The sequence below is a fragment of the Mucor velutinosus genome (genome assembly GCF_035048745.1).
Source record: "Mucor velutinosus strain NIH1002 chromosome Unknown tig00001564, whole genome shotgun sequence".
NCBI classification, from domain to species: Eukaryota; Fungi; Mucoromycota; class Mucoromycetes; order Mucorales; family Mucoraceae; genus Mucor; species Mucor velutinosus.
Window position 1 is genome coordinate 735,462 of NW_027041906.1, and position 12,649 is coordinate 748,110.

Sequence of the window (12,649 nt, forward strand, 5' to 3'; positions counted from 1 at the left end):
GAAAAAGAACTCTTGAGAAACAATTAAGGATTTGCTAAGATTTCAACCGCCCTTTCTATCTAAAATATATCATGAAAACGCCACAGTTACACCGACCAACTTCCTCAACCATGGCTGTGTTTGTTTGTACTGTTTTGAACACGTTGAGCAGCAACCTAAGCCAATGTACGTTATTTACCCATCTATAATGGCGTTTGTCTGCTCATATCTGGCACTGATATCCACGGCGTTCAATTCAAACATCAGAGCATGACAAAGTCTATATTGTTTAGTGTTTAGCAGAGCTAAAAATAAACTGTCGGGCCCTGTGATTCAGAATATTTGGAAACCACCAAAGAGATACAGTGTGTCTTCAGTGCTAATTGTAGCATTCTGAACGCATACCTCATCAGGCTGTTGAGCATGTCAATAGGCGCATTTGACAGATCCAGGAAGCTACTCGAGGCGATCTTGATTTGCACTATCAATCAGCATAAGAAACAGTCGTGTATGGTTTATTTGAGGGGCTTCATTTGTAGACTCTTGCCACGCATTTACACTAAAAATCTCAATGGCAAGCAATGACAGCTTTTGGTCCTGAGATACGCAGCTTGCAAATCCGTGAATTAGGCACGTATGCATCACTACAGTGTGCTTTATTTATAATAAGGCTATCATAAGAGTACGTTTTGCTATGGGGAAGGAAAGAGGGTACATGTCACTTTCAATGAGATGCTTGCTTGCTTTTCTTCTTTGCGTGAGTCTCGGTTGATGTTGATATCTCGGGAATGATAAGCTTGGCGTCGTCATGACCATCAACGTATAGCATCAAGATAAGGCGTGAAACAGCTATGCCTCCTTCGCTGCCGCTTACTGGTAGAATACGCAGCACAATTTTGATGGTCTCATTGTCATTTTCACTATGATTGTATTCACGCAAGTTTTCTTGAACATTTCGTACTAATTCTTTTACTATCCCGGCTGAATACAACGCAGGCAGTACTGTCTTACTAAATGTTGGATTCTACTGTATCAGAAGCGAAAGAAGAGGATTTTCGGCCAAACGTGAGATGTAATACCCTCTGCTAGCTTGGTTTTTACCGGCTCACCATGTTTGTGCCTAATTTTACGTGAACGATTTTTGTGATTTGATGAGGCTTTTCTTTATTGATAGATAAATACAATAAATACAAGGATGAGGATATGAAATTGAAAATGTTAAAGATGTATGTATATAGATGGAGGAAGGTTTGCAAAACTGTCTGCAAATCGAGATTAGGCTGTCAATGTTCAGTCATCACTATTCCCATTGTTTCTGTTGGCAATGTAGTCACGAAAAGCCTTTTCAAATGAAAAATATTGAACTGCAAGAAGATTCATCTTGTTCACAATGTTCTCGCTGTCTGCCTGTGCTTTTTCCTTGGCAATTTGCAGCCGTCTAGCTCGTTTCTTTGAGGATTTCAACTGTTTCTGCAATATGAGCTTTGCGTCTGTTGCTTCTGTCAATCTTGTCTGCAATTCGCTGATCTCCTTGATGCTCTCTTCTTTTTGATTTTGAAGTGTGAGGATGGCTTCCAATGCTCTGTCCAAGGATTCTTCAACCTGGTTCTTTTGGTCAAAGAGAGCACGTTTGGCTTCTGACATTTGCTCAAGATCCGCTTCCAATTTGAGCTGCTTTTGCTTTACACTGATCAACTCCTTTGCCAGTTGCTGTACCATTTCGGTGCGTCCAAACAAGGATTCAAGCTGGACTTGCCTGATCTTGGATTCTTTCAATTGGGTCTCCAAGTTTCTGATGTACATTTTGTCGTGAGCTGACTCGGTCAAGCCAGAGCTGGCTTTGATCATTTCACAATGTACCGTGGCGAGACAATCGTATTTTTCTTGCAAATTATAACACTGTGCTCTTAGCTGAGAGCAAGACAAATTATCCAGATTTTTGGGTGTTGATTTCCACTCATCGACGTTATCATCGTTGTCATGCGGAGATCGCAGCTTTTTGCAGGAGAGACAGTTGGATTTGTTGGTCAGTTGGTAATATTGTTTGAATACCAATGCGTTTTTTCTTACTATTTGTTCTTTCAAGATGTCATTGCTCTCTTCCAAGGCCTTTTGGCTGCGTAAAAGAGTTTTTTTGCTCTTTTTCAAGTCTTTTATCAAAGCTTCTTCAGCATTGATTTGCTGTTGAAGGTTGCTGTTTGTCGTCTTGAGCGTTGCTAGTTCCTCGAGAGTAGCGTCCAACTTGCTTTTATACGCTTTTGATGCCTCCATCGCGCTTTTGAAATTCTGGACAACAGTATTGATATCATGCCTTGCATTGCTGAGACCTGATTGTAGAATTGACAGACGCATATTAGCTGCTGCGAGCTTTTCTTGAAGCTCTTCGCACTCTCTGGCGCTTTTGCTGCTTTTATTGTCGTTATCTGTCGACAGGTAGACACGGTAAAAAGGTTGCTTTAGATCGAAATTTGAGTTGTAGACGTACTTGCGGCAGATTGGACACTTGTCGCTTGTATTCAAGCAGGCCATGGCACTAAATGTTCAACACATGAATACAGGTCAATGTGGATAAAGCACAAACATTACCAGTCTCTATCAAAAACATGGCCGCAATTCGTGAATACGAGCAGTGAATCGCCGACTTCATCCAGACAAATGCTGCAAACAATTCTCATAATGATTGTATCTGCCAAAGATTTGGTAAGACTAAGGAATTGCGAAAGAAAAGATGAGCATTACCTTCTCATGCACACATACCAGTCAAATAGACGCAAGTTTTGTTGCCATACCAATACTAATCGCAACACAAAACATGAAACACTAGCTCATTGATAGCTGCACGACCAACCCAGTAGCAGTAGCAATCTCATCTAGGAGGTAAATCCAGTGATAGGCTTCATTATTGAGTGGATATCAATTAGCAATCGACAAAGGGCTCGGTTTCATATTGATTGGCCATGACACAAAGGACCACATCTCCAGTATATGAGATAGATTCAGCTAAACCAAGCATGGCATCTTTGTTGGTATATGTCGGCTGGGTTCTTTCAAAGCACCATTTGTCGTACAACTCTCAAGTGCAAGCGGATGTGATCTTGTATCAAAGAAATCCAAGATGTTCATTCATTTAACCACATCAGTTCTGATCCCTTCCCTCTATCTGATCCTGGCGAGAGCATCGATAGCTTTTGTCTTTGTCTGTGTCCGTATAAACAAAGCGGCAACATTTGAATATACAAACCAAGCTCAATAATCTCGTGCCTTGCTCATTGGTTGCTGCTTCTTTTTGGCTGCACAACTCCCTTTTCGAGCTACGATGAAGGTGGTAAATAAGCTTGACTAGCAGCTTTGTGAGTGTGTGCGTCCAGTAGTAAGTGACTCGGGACATCCCATCCATCAAATGTTGCGCGTTTTATTCCAAAAATTCTTTCATCTTCTCTCTTGTTCCCCTTGTCATTTTTCCTTGTTCAAAATCAAATATGGCAGCCAATATCGATCCTAATTCTGCTGTTTACGCTACTGATGAATATGGCAGACCCTTCATCATTGTGAGAGAAGGTCAACAAAAGTCAAGATTGAGTGGTCTCGCTGCTATTCGTGTAAGTGACAAGAGTGTTGAACGTGACATGTTGATGTTGATGTTTTTCTATATAGTCTCATATCCTCGCTGCAAAGACTGTATCCAACATTATCAAAACCTCTCTTGGCCCTCGCGGTAAGATCAATATGACATGGCTATAGCAAATAAGCTAATTCTGCTGTGTAGGTCTTGATAAAATCTTGATTTCCCCTGATGGTGATATTACTGTCACCAACGACGGTGCTACCATCCTCGATCAAATGGCTGTTGAACACCAAATCGCCAAATTGCTCGTTCAATTATCCCAAAGTCAAGATCAAGAAATTGGTGATGGTACTACAGGTGTTGTTGTGCTTGCCGGTGCCTTGTTGGAACAATGTGAGCAGCTCTTGGATCGTGGTATCCATCCTATTCGTATTGCCGATGGTTTCGAACGCGCCTGTGCTGTTGCCGTCAAGCATTTGGATGAAATTTCAGATACCATTGAATTCAGCAAAGACAACGTCTCCAATTTGAAGAAGACTGCCATGACCAGTCTTGGCAGTAAAATGTAAGTGTTGACAGTGGCTGTACAAGCGCGCGTGTAAAGTCTAATATGTGTCATTGATAATAGCGTTTCTAAATTCCACGAACAATATGCTGATATCGCTGTCAATGCAGTTTTGTCAGTTGCTGATTTGGAGCGTAAAGATGTTGATTTCGAGTTGATCAAGGTGGACGGTAAAGTGGGTGGCTCTTTGGAAGATACCATTTTGGTGAAGGGTGTTGTCATTGATAAGGACATGTCCCATCCCCAAATGCCTCGTGAAGTACACGATGCCAAGATTGCCATTTTGACCTGTGCATTCGAACCACCAAGACCCAAGACCAAGCACAAGCTCGACATTACATCTGTCGAAGAATACGAAAAGTTGAAGGCCTACGAAAAGGAAAAGTTCAGTTTGATGATTGATCAAGTAAAGAACTCTGGCGCCAACTTGGTTATCTGTCAATGGGGTTTCGATGACGAGGCAAATCACTTATTGTTACAAAACAAGTTACCTGCTGTGAGATGGGTTGGTGGCCCTGAAATTGAGTTGATTGCTATTGCTACCAACGGTCGTATCGTCCCTCGTTTTGAAGATTTATCTGCTGACAAGTTGGGTAAGGCTGGTGTTGTCCGTGAATTGAGCTTCGGCACCACCAAAGACCGCATGTTGGTCATTGAAGAATGCGCTAATAGTCGCGCTGTCACTGTATTCGTCCGTGGTGGTAACAAGATGATTATTGACGAAGCCAAGCGATCTCTCCATGATGCCATGTGTGCTGTCCGCAACTTGGTTCGTGATAACCGTGTTGTCTATGGTGGCGGTGCTGCTGAAATCAGTTGTTCTCTTGCTGTTGCAAAGGTTGCTGACGAGATTTCCACAATTGAGCAGTATGCTATGCGCGCATTTGCTGACGCATTAGATGCCACACCTCTTGCACTCTCAGAAAACTCTGGTCTCTCTCCTATTGAAACTTTGGCTCAAGTCAAGGCAGAACAGGCAACTACTGGCAATTCCAAACTCGGTATTGATTGTCTCAATAAGGGTTCTAATGGTAAGATAACGAGGATTAGGAGTTTAACTGACTATGTACTTACTGATGACATTGCACTAGACATGAAAGATCAACATGTATATGATCCTTTGATTTCGAAGCGTCAACAATACTTGTTGGCCACTCAATTAGTCAAGATGATTTTGAAGATTGACGATGTGATTACTACTTATGAACAATAATAAAATCAAGAAAGAATAGCAAAAGATAAAAGGGGTACAAAAAAAAGAAGAAGGGGGCAGAGAAAGAGGAGTAAAGACCTATTCGCAAATCAAACAAGGAAAAATAAAGGGTCTCTCTCTCTCTCTCACACACACAAACACTCTCTCCACTTCTTCTTTTGTATCTTTTTGTATTATACACAATTTTATATCACACACTGATTTGTATCTAGGGGCATGTAAAGATCCTTTTTTGAAGAGTGCTTGGGAAAGGAGCAATCTGTAGCCATGAGGATGTTTCATATCATCTTGTAGTGCACCTGGATGTGGGGGTCCACTCCATAAGTATTGGCCCACGCTGTCCATCGCATGGCTACTGGACCAAAAATGAAAAGCATGCTCAACTTTGTTTGACAGTTGCAACATAAGTACCATTGTGTCGTACAATAAATATCTGTGCGAGATGGTTGTAGATCACAATGAGGTATCCCTTGCATATGGCAGCACATTCGATATAAATGTTTAAATGTAAAACCTGTTTAAGGCAAACATATCGACTGCCTATATACAACATGAATCCCCTTGATGCAAATCGCCGGCCACCATCTCCTATGCATGGAATCCAATTGAACTAAGAGATAGCTGTCTAGAAATACATGCAATCTAGCCCATTCATTTAGAGGTCTCTGTATATTAGGAGAAGAGCAATAGGCTTTCTGTTTTTGTATAGAAGTCTATATTAAGAAGAGAGAGAGGAGTCAATTCTTTCGAGATTGCTCCTTGAAATGCAAATGAATTTAGCTCTTAGTTTGGTTGTACACAATGCTATAGTTTATGCGAACCAATTTGTAGCGCGAGTTTATGGATGATTGCCATTATTATCTTACCATGTTACACGCTTTCCAGGGTTCAATTTGCTTTGACAACATGTTGAATACGGTTGTGTATAAGGAGATGGCTACAAAACGTGTGCTTTATATATAAAATTCATTTTTGCCCTGTAGTATAGGAGAGTGTAGTAATAGATGAATCATATGAATGACTTTCCCTTACCCTCTTTTTAAAGTTATTCTACATCAAAGAGCACATGGGATGCTATGCCTATCAAGGCCTTTTTTTATGGTGCGTCTGCTCTTTTTCCTTCGGGCTTTGCTTGTGGCAACATGTCAAAGGTAGCAAGTATATATGTTGCCATATCCATCATCAAAAAAAGACGGAAAAGGAGACACTTTCCCTTTGTTTATCATTCACTTTTGTACAAGCTGTACATCTATTCACGTTCTACCTACGATTAATGTGTTTATAAATATACATTTGTATAAAAACAAGATATTGCCACATGCTATTAAGTAAAAAACCATGGTAAAACGCTCTGAAATAGGAGCAAAAACTAGTTATACAACACAATTATAAGGAAACTATTGCTCACAAAAGGCAAAACCACAGTTCATTTTAGAATAAGACTAAATCACACAAAGGCTAGATGGATCTCCTTTTGCACACAAACTATTTGCCACCCCTTTCCTTTGCAACATATAACTGTTCATTTAGAGTGCTGTTTCTCTTTTTCTTTTGATTTCCTCTTCTTTTTTCTCTTTTCCTCAGACCAAACCCTTTCCACTCTTTAAAACCAATTCTCTACACTCATTAAGCACTAATATTAACGTCCCATCTTCTCTAATAATGATCATGTTCAAGACTATTTACAGATTAAGGTATATCAAGCATATGTTAATGTAAATGATGTGGTATCTCATAGAAGCGTTCAACATATAGAGTTTTAATACAAGAATCTTGCCAGTTTCATCCTATTCATTTAGTAGCCTTAAAGGAAAAAGAACCAACATTCGATGACTTGCAAAGAAAGATTCAGCGCATTACAGAGGCAAGTTGCACATAAGTTATGCTTGCTGATCATAAAATTGACATTTCATACAGAAGCAGGACATGTCTGATTATCGCATTGCAACCGCCGACCATTCAATCATCATCATCGACAATGCAAGCCTTCAACATGCATTGAAATCAGACAAGCAACAAAGACTTGAGATTGTATTCTATCACAAAGACGATCAACCCAAGAATACATCTATGACAGTGGTACAAAATTTAGGTAAATTCAAAATAGAACAAGCACCTTTCAAAGCAATTAAATGAGTATTTTGACAGATGACCTGCATTCACGTCGACATTCGTCTGTTGAACCAATGAATAGCAGTAAATCTAAAATGTTCTCTCCAGCAAACGATGCAGTACCGGTTATTAAACCGACAGTTCTAAGATGGACTCCTGCTATATTGTCGTCGCCAGATAACAACAGCACTAATTGCTTCAGATTGAGTCATGTTAGACGATTCAGTAGCAACACTACAGATGATTTGAACACTGAGAGAAAAGACTCGGCTATATCACTGGAAAACATTGACGATGAACAAGACCAGCAACCTCACAGAAAGAAGCAAAGAATCATGTCAGCAGACCATCCTCGTAAATTGCCTGATCCATCCACTTCTCCTTTACCTTCCTTACGAAATAGCATCAATTTGGATCATAATAATAGAATTAGCCATGGTTTACATCCATTGGAAATAAGGAGATCTTCTACTGCTCCTCTGCCATCTTCTCCTCCTACATCTCCATTTCCAAGAATTCATTCTGCTTCTGCTACGACTGCTGCACCTACTTTGCCTGCCATCTCATCCATTACATCGCCCATCATGCATCAACCCATTCATCCTCAACTTGCACCTATTCATAGTCATCATCTTCATCTTCACCAACATCAGCAGCAGCAGCAATTCAATACCAACAACAAAAGAACCCGTGCAAGCGTTGCAAGTACACATCACGCGCATAATATCCAACAAAATACTCTCCATCTATGTGAACATGTCACTGGTCCTGGCAAAGTTTGCGGGCAAACCTTTAGAAGATCTTATGATCTCTCTCGCCATCAAACAATTCATCTTGAAAACAGACCGTTCTGCTATTGTGATAAATGTGGCAAAAAGTTCACTCGAATGGATGCTCTGCGAAGACATGAGCGAGTTCAAGGCCATTCTTCAAAACATCGCTCCATGTCTACATCGCTTTTACCATCATCACAAAAAGCTACCAGTGTTTGAATAATAGTCATACAGTTTATACCCTAACTCTCCTTTTTAGTTTTTTTTTTTTTTTACACTTTTTTACTCTTTAACTTATCAATAATAAATGCTTTAATAATCTAACCAGCAAGGAAAACTGCCTAAGGTACCTGCTCTAGGATGTAAAATGATTCAAGCATTGACATTGAGTTGGAAGAAGGTTCCAAACATCATAGATGTCTCTTTAAATGCATGGAGTGTAACGTTATCTGAATTTTTTTAAAAAAAAGAGAGAATAGTGGAGAAGCTGGGCGTCGATCCCAGTGCCTCTCGCATGCTAAGCGAGCGCTCTACCATTTGAGCTACATCCCCGATTCATGTTAAAGTGGAGCAGCAAAAACATTATAGACATACTTCAAAAAAACTTCCCTAAGCGCACACTTTTGCCTTTTTTAGAAGGTGACTGTATATGTAATTCCCATATAAAGGAATATTTTTGTACAACAACATTCAGTTGAGCGTTTTTGAGCTACCTACAAAGTCATTTAGATTGTATAGAAGTCTTCCCCTAGGGCAAAATAGAAAATCAGTTTTGGACATTTTGGAAGGGACTTCTCTAATATATAATAGAAACCTATGAAAAGAAACAACGGAGTGAACGCTCAGAGATCAGAAGCCCCTACCCAAGAACATAACGTATCTAATGTTATAAGAGGTTTTACCGTAATGAAGTGAAGATTCAAAACCATGACAATCAGACATTTAGTTCAACATTTGGCAACATTAATTTATATTAGATTTTTATTGATCGTATCAAATCGAAGGCGTGAAGCCATAGTATTCGAACAAGCAGCTAATTTGGGTTCTTATTCCCATTAAAAATAAGCTTACCAAAAACATTACGGATTGAAATTGACAGGAATTAAATTTACCAAAGTCAATATGCCTCCTGTTCGAATTAGAAATTGTGCAGGCTGCAGAACTGCCCTTCTAGAAAATTTAAGCTTCAAAAAATGTGATTCATGCCGTGCAAATAAAAGCTATAAAGCAAAAACATATTCAAATTTGACAGCTTTCAAGCCTTCAAATCTTGACATGTAGACCTTTCTGAGCCACTGGAGTGACACCAAATAATTGCTCTCGATTAGTACTTACTTCCTGACACCTTTGCTCAGCTTTTTGGGGATCAAAAAAACATGACCGAAAATCGACCAAAAAGCATGAGGTACTCCTCACGGTTTTCATCGAAAATCAAACGATCGCTTTTTTCACCTTGAAAATGAAGACTTTTACTATGGTATATATCAAATCAAAATGTTTCTCTCGATCCAAAGCAGTCTCTGAAACCACTTTTATGAGATTTTCATACGCAAAGTCTGGCTATTTTCGCTAAAAACCTCATTTCAAATTTTATCAAATTTCTCAATAATTTCAGTCAAAACATTTATTACAAATGGCACCATTGGAAGCGCCTTGAAAAGTACTTCAAGAATGTATTAGGAAGCATATGGTGATCATGACAGTTTATATAGTCGAATATCGCACAACAGATTAAAGAAGTCGAAAAGAAACAAAATCTGTCCAATCTTGAACAGAAAAAATATACTGAGTTTGAATTAATTTTGACGGCGGTGTTGCTGCTGGCTGACCCAACTGCCTTTCTGATGATAACAATGATGATGGCAATGGCGATTACGACGCTGATTGCGATGCTGATTAAATGAAGATCATAAGACTAAAAGGACAATCAATTAACCTGAACGTCTTTTTTTTGGGCTTTTGTTGGGGGTTTTGCTTACAAAGGTGTCTTTTGCAATGACAATATCTCAAAAAAAATTGTTGTAGATCTTACAAGTTCTGTATTTACGCATGACCAGCTTTATATCACCAGCTTAAGAGTATCAACAGCAGCGAATGGTATGACAATTCTACTATCAGAAGGCAGAGATTGTGGTGTACAAATGCTGCATAAAACTTGAACTTTCTTTCACATCGTCTCAATAATAGACTTCGTTTGATATCGGTGTAAGCAAAAAGGGTGCTTAGGGAGATACCTCCTCTCCTCCTCCTCCTGGCTCTAATATAACCTTTCTTTCATGGTTAATTGATTGTTTAAAGCCTACTTGACATACCACATTTTATTAACTCTGATTTAGAATGTCTTTGGCCAGAGCCCGCAGGGCGACGCCGTCATTAAGTGTAATGAGATTGTCGGCTAGTTCGAGTATATACCATGAAACAGAGCCTGCTTAAAATATTGCATGTAGCTTGAACGTCATATACTGACAGATAAGAATGTGCCATCCTGTAAGGGAACCTGTTTCTTTATACCCTTTTCTTCAGGAGAGCTCATCATTTTGAAGCAGAATGATCTGTAGTATCAAATTCAATTTTATAAACGTCAGAGCATCTCTGATCTAGAATAGTGCAAGAATGATAGTTTAAAGTTACATTTATTATATACATCTAGGACTCTTTCTTATTTTTTTTTTTACTCTAAATTTTTAGTCATGGAAGCAAACATTTTGCGAACTTGATCCACGCCCATTGTGCCCAAGACCTCACCCTTACGAGTTCTGACATTGACGGTCCCCTCATCCATCTCCTTTTGACCGACGACAAAGATAAAGTTGTATTGCTGAAGTTGAGCTTGACGAATCATCTTGTTGAGTCGATCACGAGGAGAGGAATCGACATCGACATAGTATTGTTCATGAGAAGTGCTGGATTCGTGATCTTCACCCAAAGACAAGGATTGTGCTACCTTTTTAGCGTAATCAGAAAATTGAGTAGACACAGGGATAACAACGCCTTGACGAGGACTCAACCAGAATGGCCATTTTCCTCCTGTGTGCTCAATCAAGATGGCCATCATACGTTCAATGGATCCAAGAATGGCGCGATGCACAATGACAGGTGTTTGTGATACGTCGTTTTCATCTACATATTTTAATCCAAATCGTCTAGGCAATTGGAAATCAAGTTGAATAGTGGCTGTTTGATGTGATTTTCCGCTTGAGTCTTTGACCATGATATCAATCTTGGGTCCGTAAAATGCACCATCTCCCTCCTTGATGGACCATGGACGTCCAGTACCGTTCAATGCCTGTGTAAGTGATGCTTCAGCATGCTCCCATTCTTCTATTGATCCAATATACTGTGATTCAGGGCGCGTAGACAGTGTCAAGTCGTAATGAGGAAACTTGAATGCCTTGTAAACACGATCCACAAAGGATAGACAAGATGCAATTTCTTGCTCAATGTGTTTCTCAGCGCAGAAAATATGAGCATCGTCTTGGTGGAATCTTCTGACTCTAGTTAAACCGGACAAAGCGCCTGATGCTTCGTTTCTAGTAGTATTCATCTATTGAGTCCCTCCACGTGTAAAGCGCAAAATCCAGATTTCTTACCTATGAAGAGGGCTGAAATCAGCCAATCGAATGGGAAGATCACGATACGATTTAGGAGTGCTGTCAAAAATCAAACAATGGCCAGGACAGTTCATGGGCTTCAAACCAAAGAGGCCTTCATCGGTATCAATCAATGCATCACCCTTGTGGTGGTCGTGCTCATGAGTGCATGTCTGTTCACGTCCACTCTTCACCATAAACATATCTTCCATGTAATTTTGCCAATGGCCACTTGTCTCCCATAATTCCTTTTTGTAAATCAAGGGCGTCATAACTTCATCGTATCCATATCGAGCGTATTCAGTTCTCAAGAAATCCTGTAGTTTGTGTACAATGCGAGTGCCGTGAGGTAACATGAAAATGGAACCAGGGCTGACAGGGTGGATCATGAATAATGACTGAGCCTTGCCAATGGCTCTGTGGTCATGCTCGTTTGTCTTGGAAACATCTATGGTCAGTAAAATAATAAGCGTTGTGTTGTGATGATGGTTGCAATTGCATTTACCATTAACTTTGGTCTTTTCAGCTGCTTTGACAAGACATGCTCGAGAAAGGTGAATGGATCTTGCAATTGGCAAACTATGCAGGAATGCACCTAATCAAACATGCGTATTAGATATTTGATACTAGTTTTTGATGAATAATCATGCATAGTAGCTTACCAGAATTTATCCTCAAAGAACGTAGCAGTGGACGAGAGAACATTTGTAATAGGGGTCAAGAAACAAGCATCCCCACGTATTAAATGAAATGGCATTGCCTTTTTGCCACAGTCACGACAACCGCATGTTCCAAGAGATCGACAGATCAAATAACCATCTCCAAGCTAGTAATCTGCATTAATGAAATGTG

General features: G+C 39.8%; 4 protein-coding genes and 1 non-coding gene across 5 annotated transcripts; 2 read left to right on the forward strand and 3 right to left on the reverse strand.

The window, feature by feature from the left end:
• Window positions 1-1,269: 1,269 nt before the first annotated feature.
• ATC70_010522 (uncharacterized protein) lies at window positions 1,270-2,654 on the reverse strand (the record flags this gene model as incomplete). Its single annotated transcript, XM_064829736.1, has 2 exons — window positions 1,270-2,512; window positions 2,566-2,654. 2 exons carry the CDS (start codon window positions 2,652-2,654, stop codon window positions 1,270-1,272), a joined length of 1,332 nt encoding a protein of 443 aa, XP_064682238.1.
• An 804-nt stretch (window positions 2,655-3,458) lies between these two features.
• ATC70_010523 (SET domain-containing protein) lies at window positions 3,459-5,322 on the forward strand (the record flags this gene model as incomplete). Its single annotated transcript, XM_064829737.1, has 5 exons — window positions 3,459-3,578; window positions 3,634-3,694; window positions 3,746-4,109; window positions 4,173-5,140; window positions 5,201-5,322. 5 exons carry the CDS (start codon window positions 3,459-3,461, stop codon window positions 5,320-5,322), a joined length of 1,635 nt encoding a protein of 544 aa, XP_064682239.1.
• A 1,662-nt stretch (window positions 5,323-6,984) lies between these two features.
• ATC70_010524 (uncharacterized protein) lies at window positions 6,985-8,426 on the forward strand (the record flags this gene model as incomplete). The annotated part of the gene is made up of 4 exons (XM_064829738.1): window positions 6,985-7,016; window positions 7,078-7,186; window positions 7,240-7,414; window positions 7,471-8,426. The coding sequence occupies 4 exons, from the start codon at window positions 6,985-6,987 to the stop codon at window positions 8,424-8,426; spliced, it is 1,272 nt and encodes a 423-aa protein (XP_064682240.1).
• Window positions 8,427-8,686: 260 nt separating this feature from the next.
• Window positions 8,687-8,759, reverse strand: ATC70_010525. The gene has a single exon. It is a non-coding gene; the product is annotated as a tRNA-Ala (tRNA).
• Window positions 8,760-10,878: 2,119 nt separating this feature from the next.
• Window positions 10,879-12,502, reverse strand: FMP32_2 (Protein fmp32, mitochondrial; the record flags this gene model as incomplete). Its single annotated transcript, XM_064829739.1, has 4 exons — window positions 10,879-11,737; window positions 11,798-12,245; window positions 12,303-12,392; window positions 12,460-12,502. The coding sequence occupies 4 exons, from the start codon at window positions 12,500-12,502 to the stop codon at window positions 10,879-10,881; spliced, it is 1,440 nt and encodes a 479-aa protein (XP_064682241.1).
• Window positions 12,503-12,649: the final 147 nt, after the last annotated feature.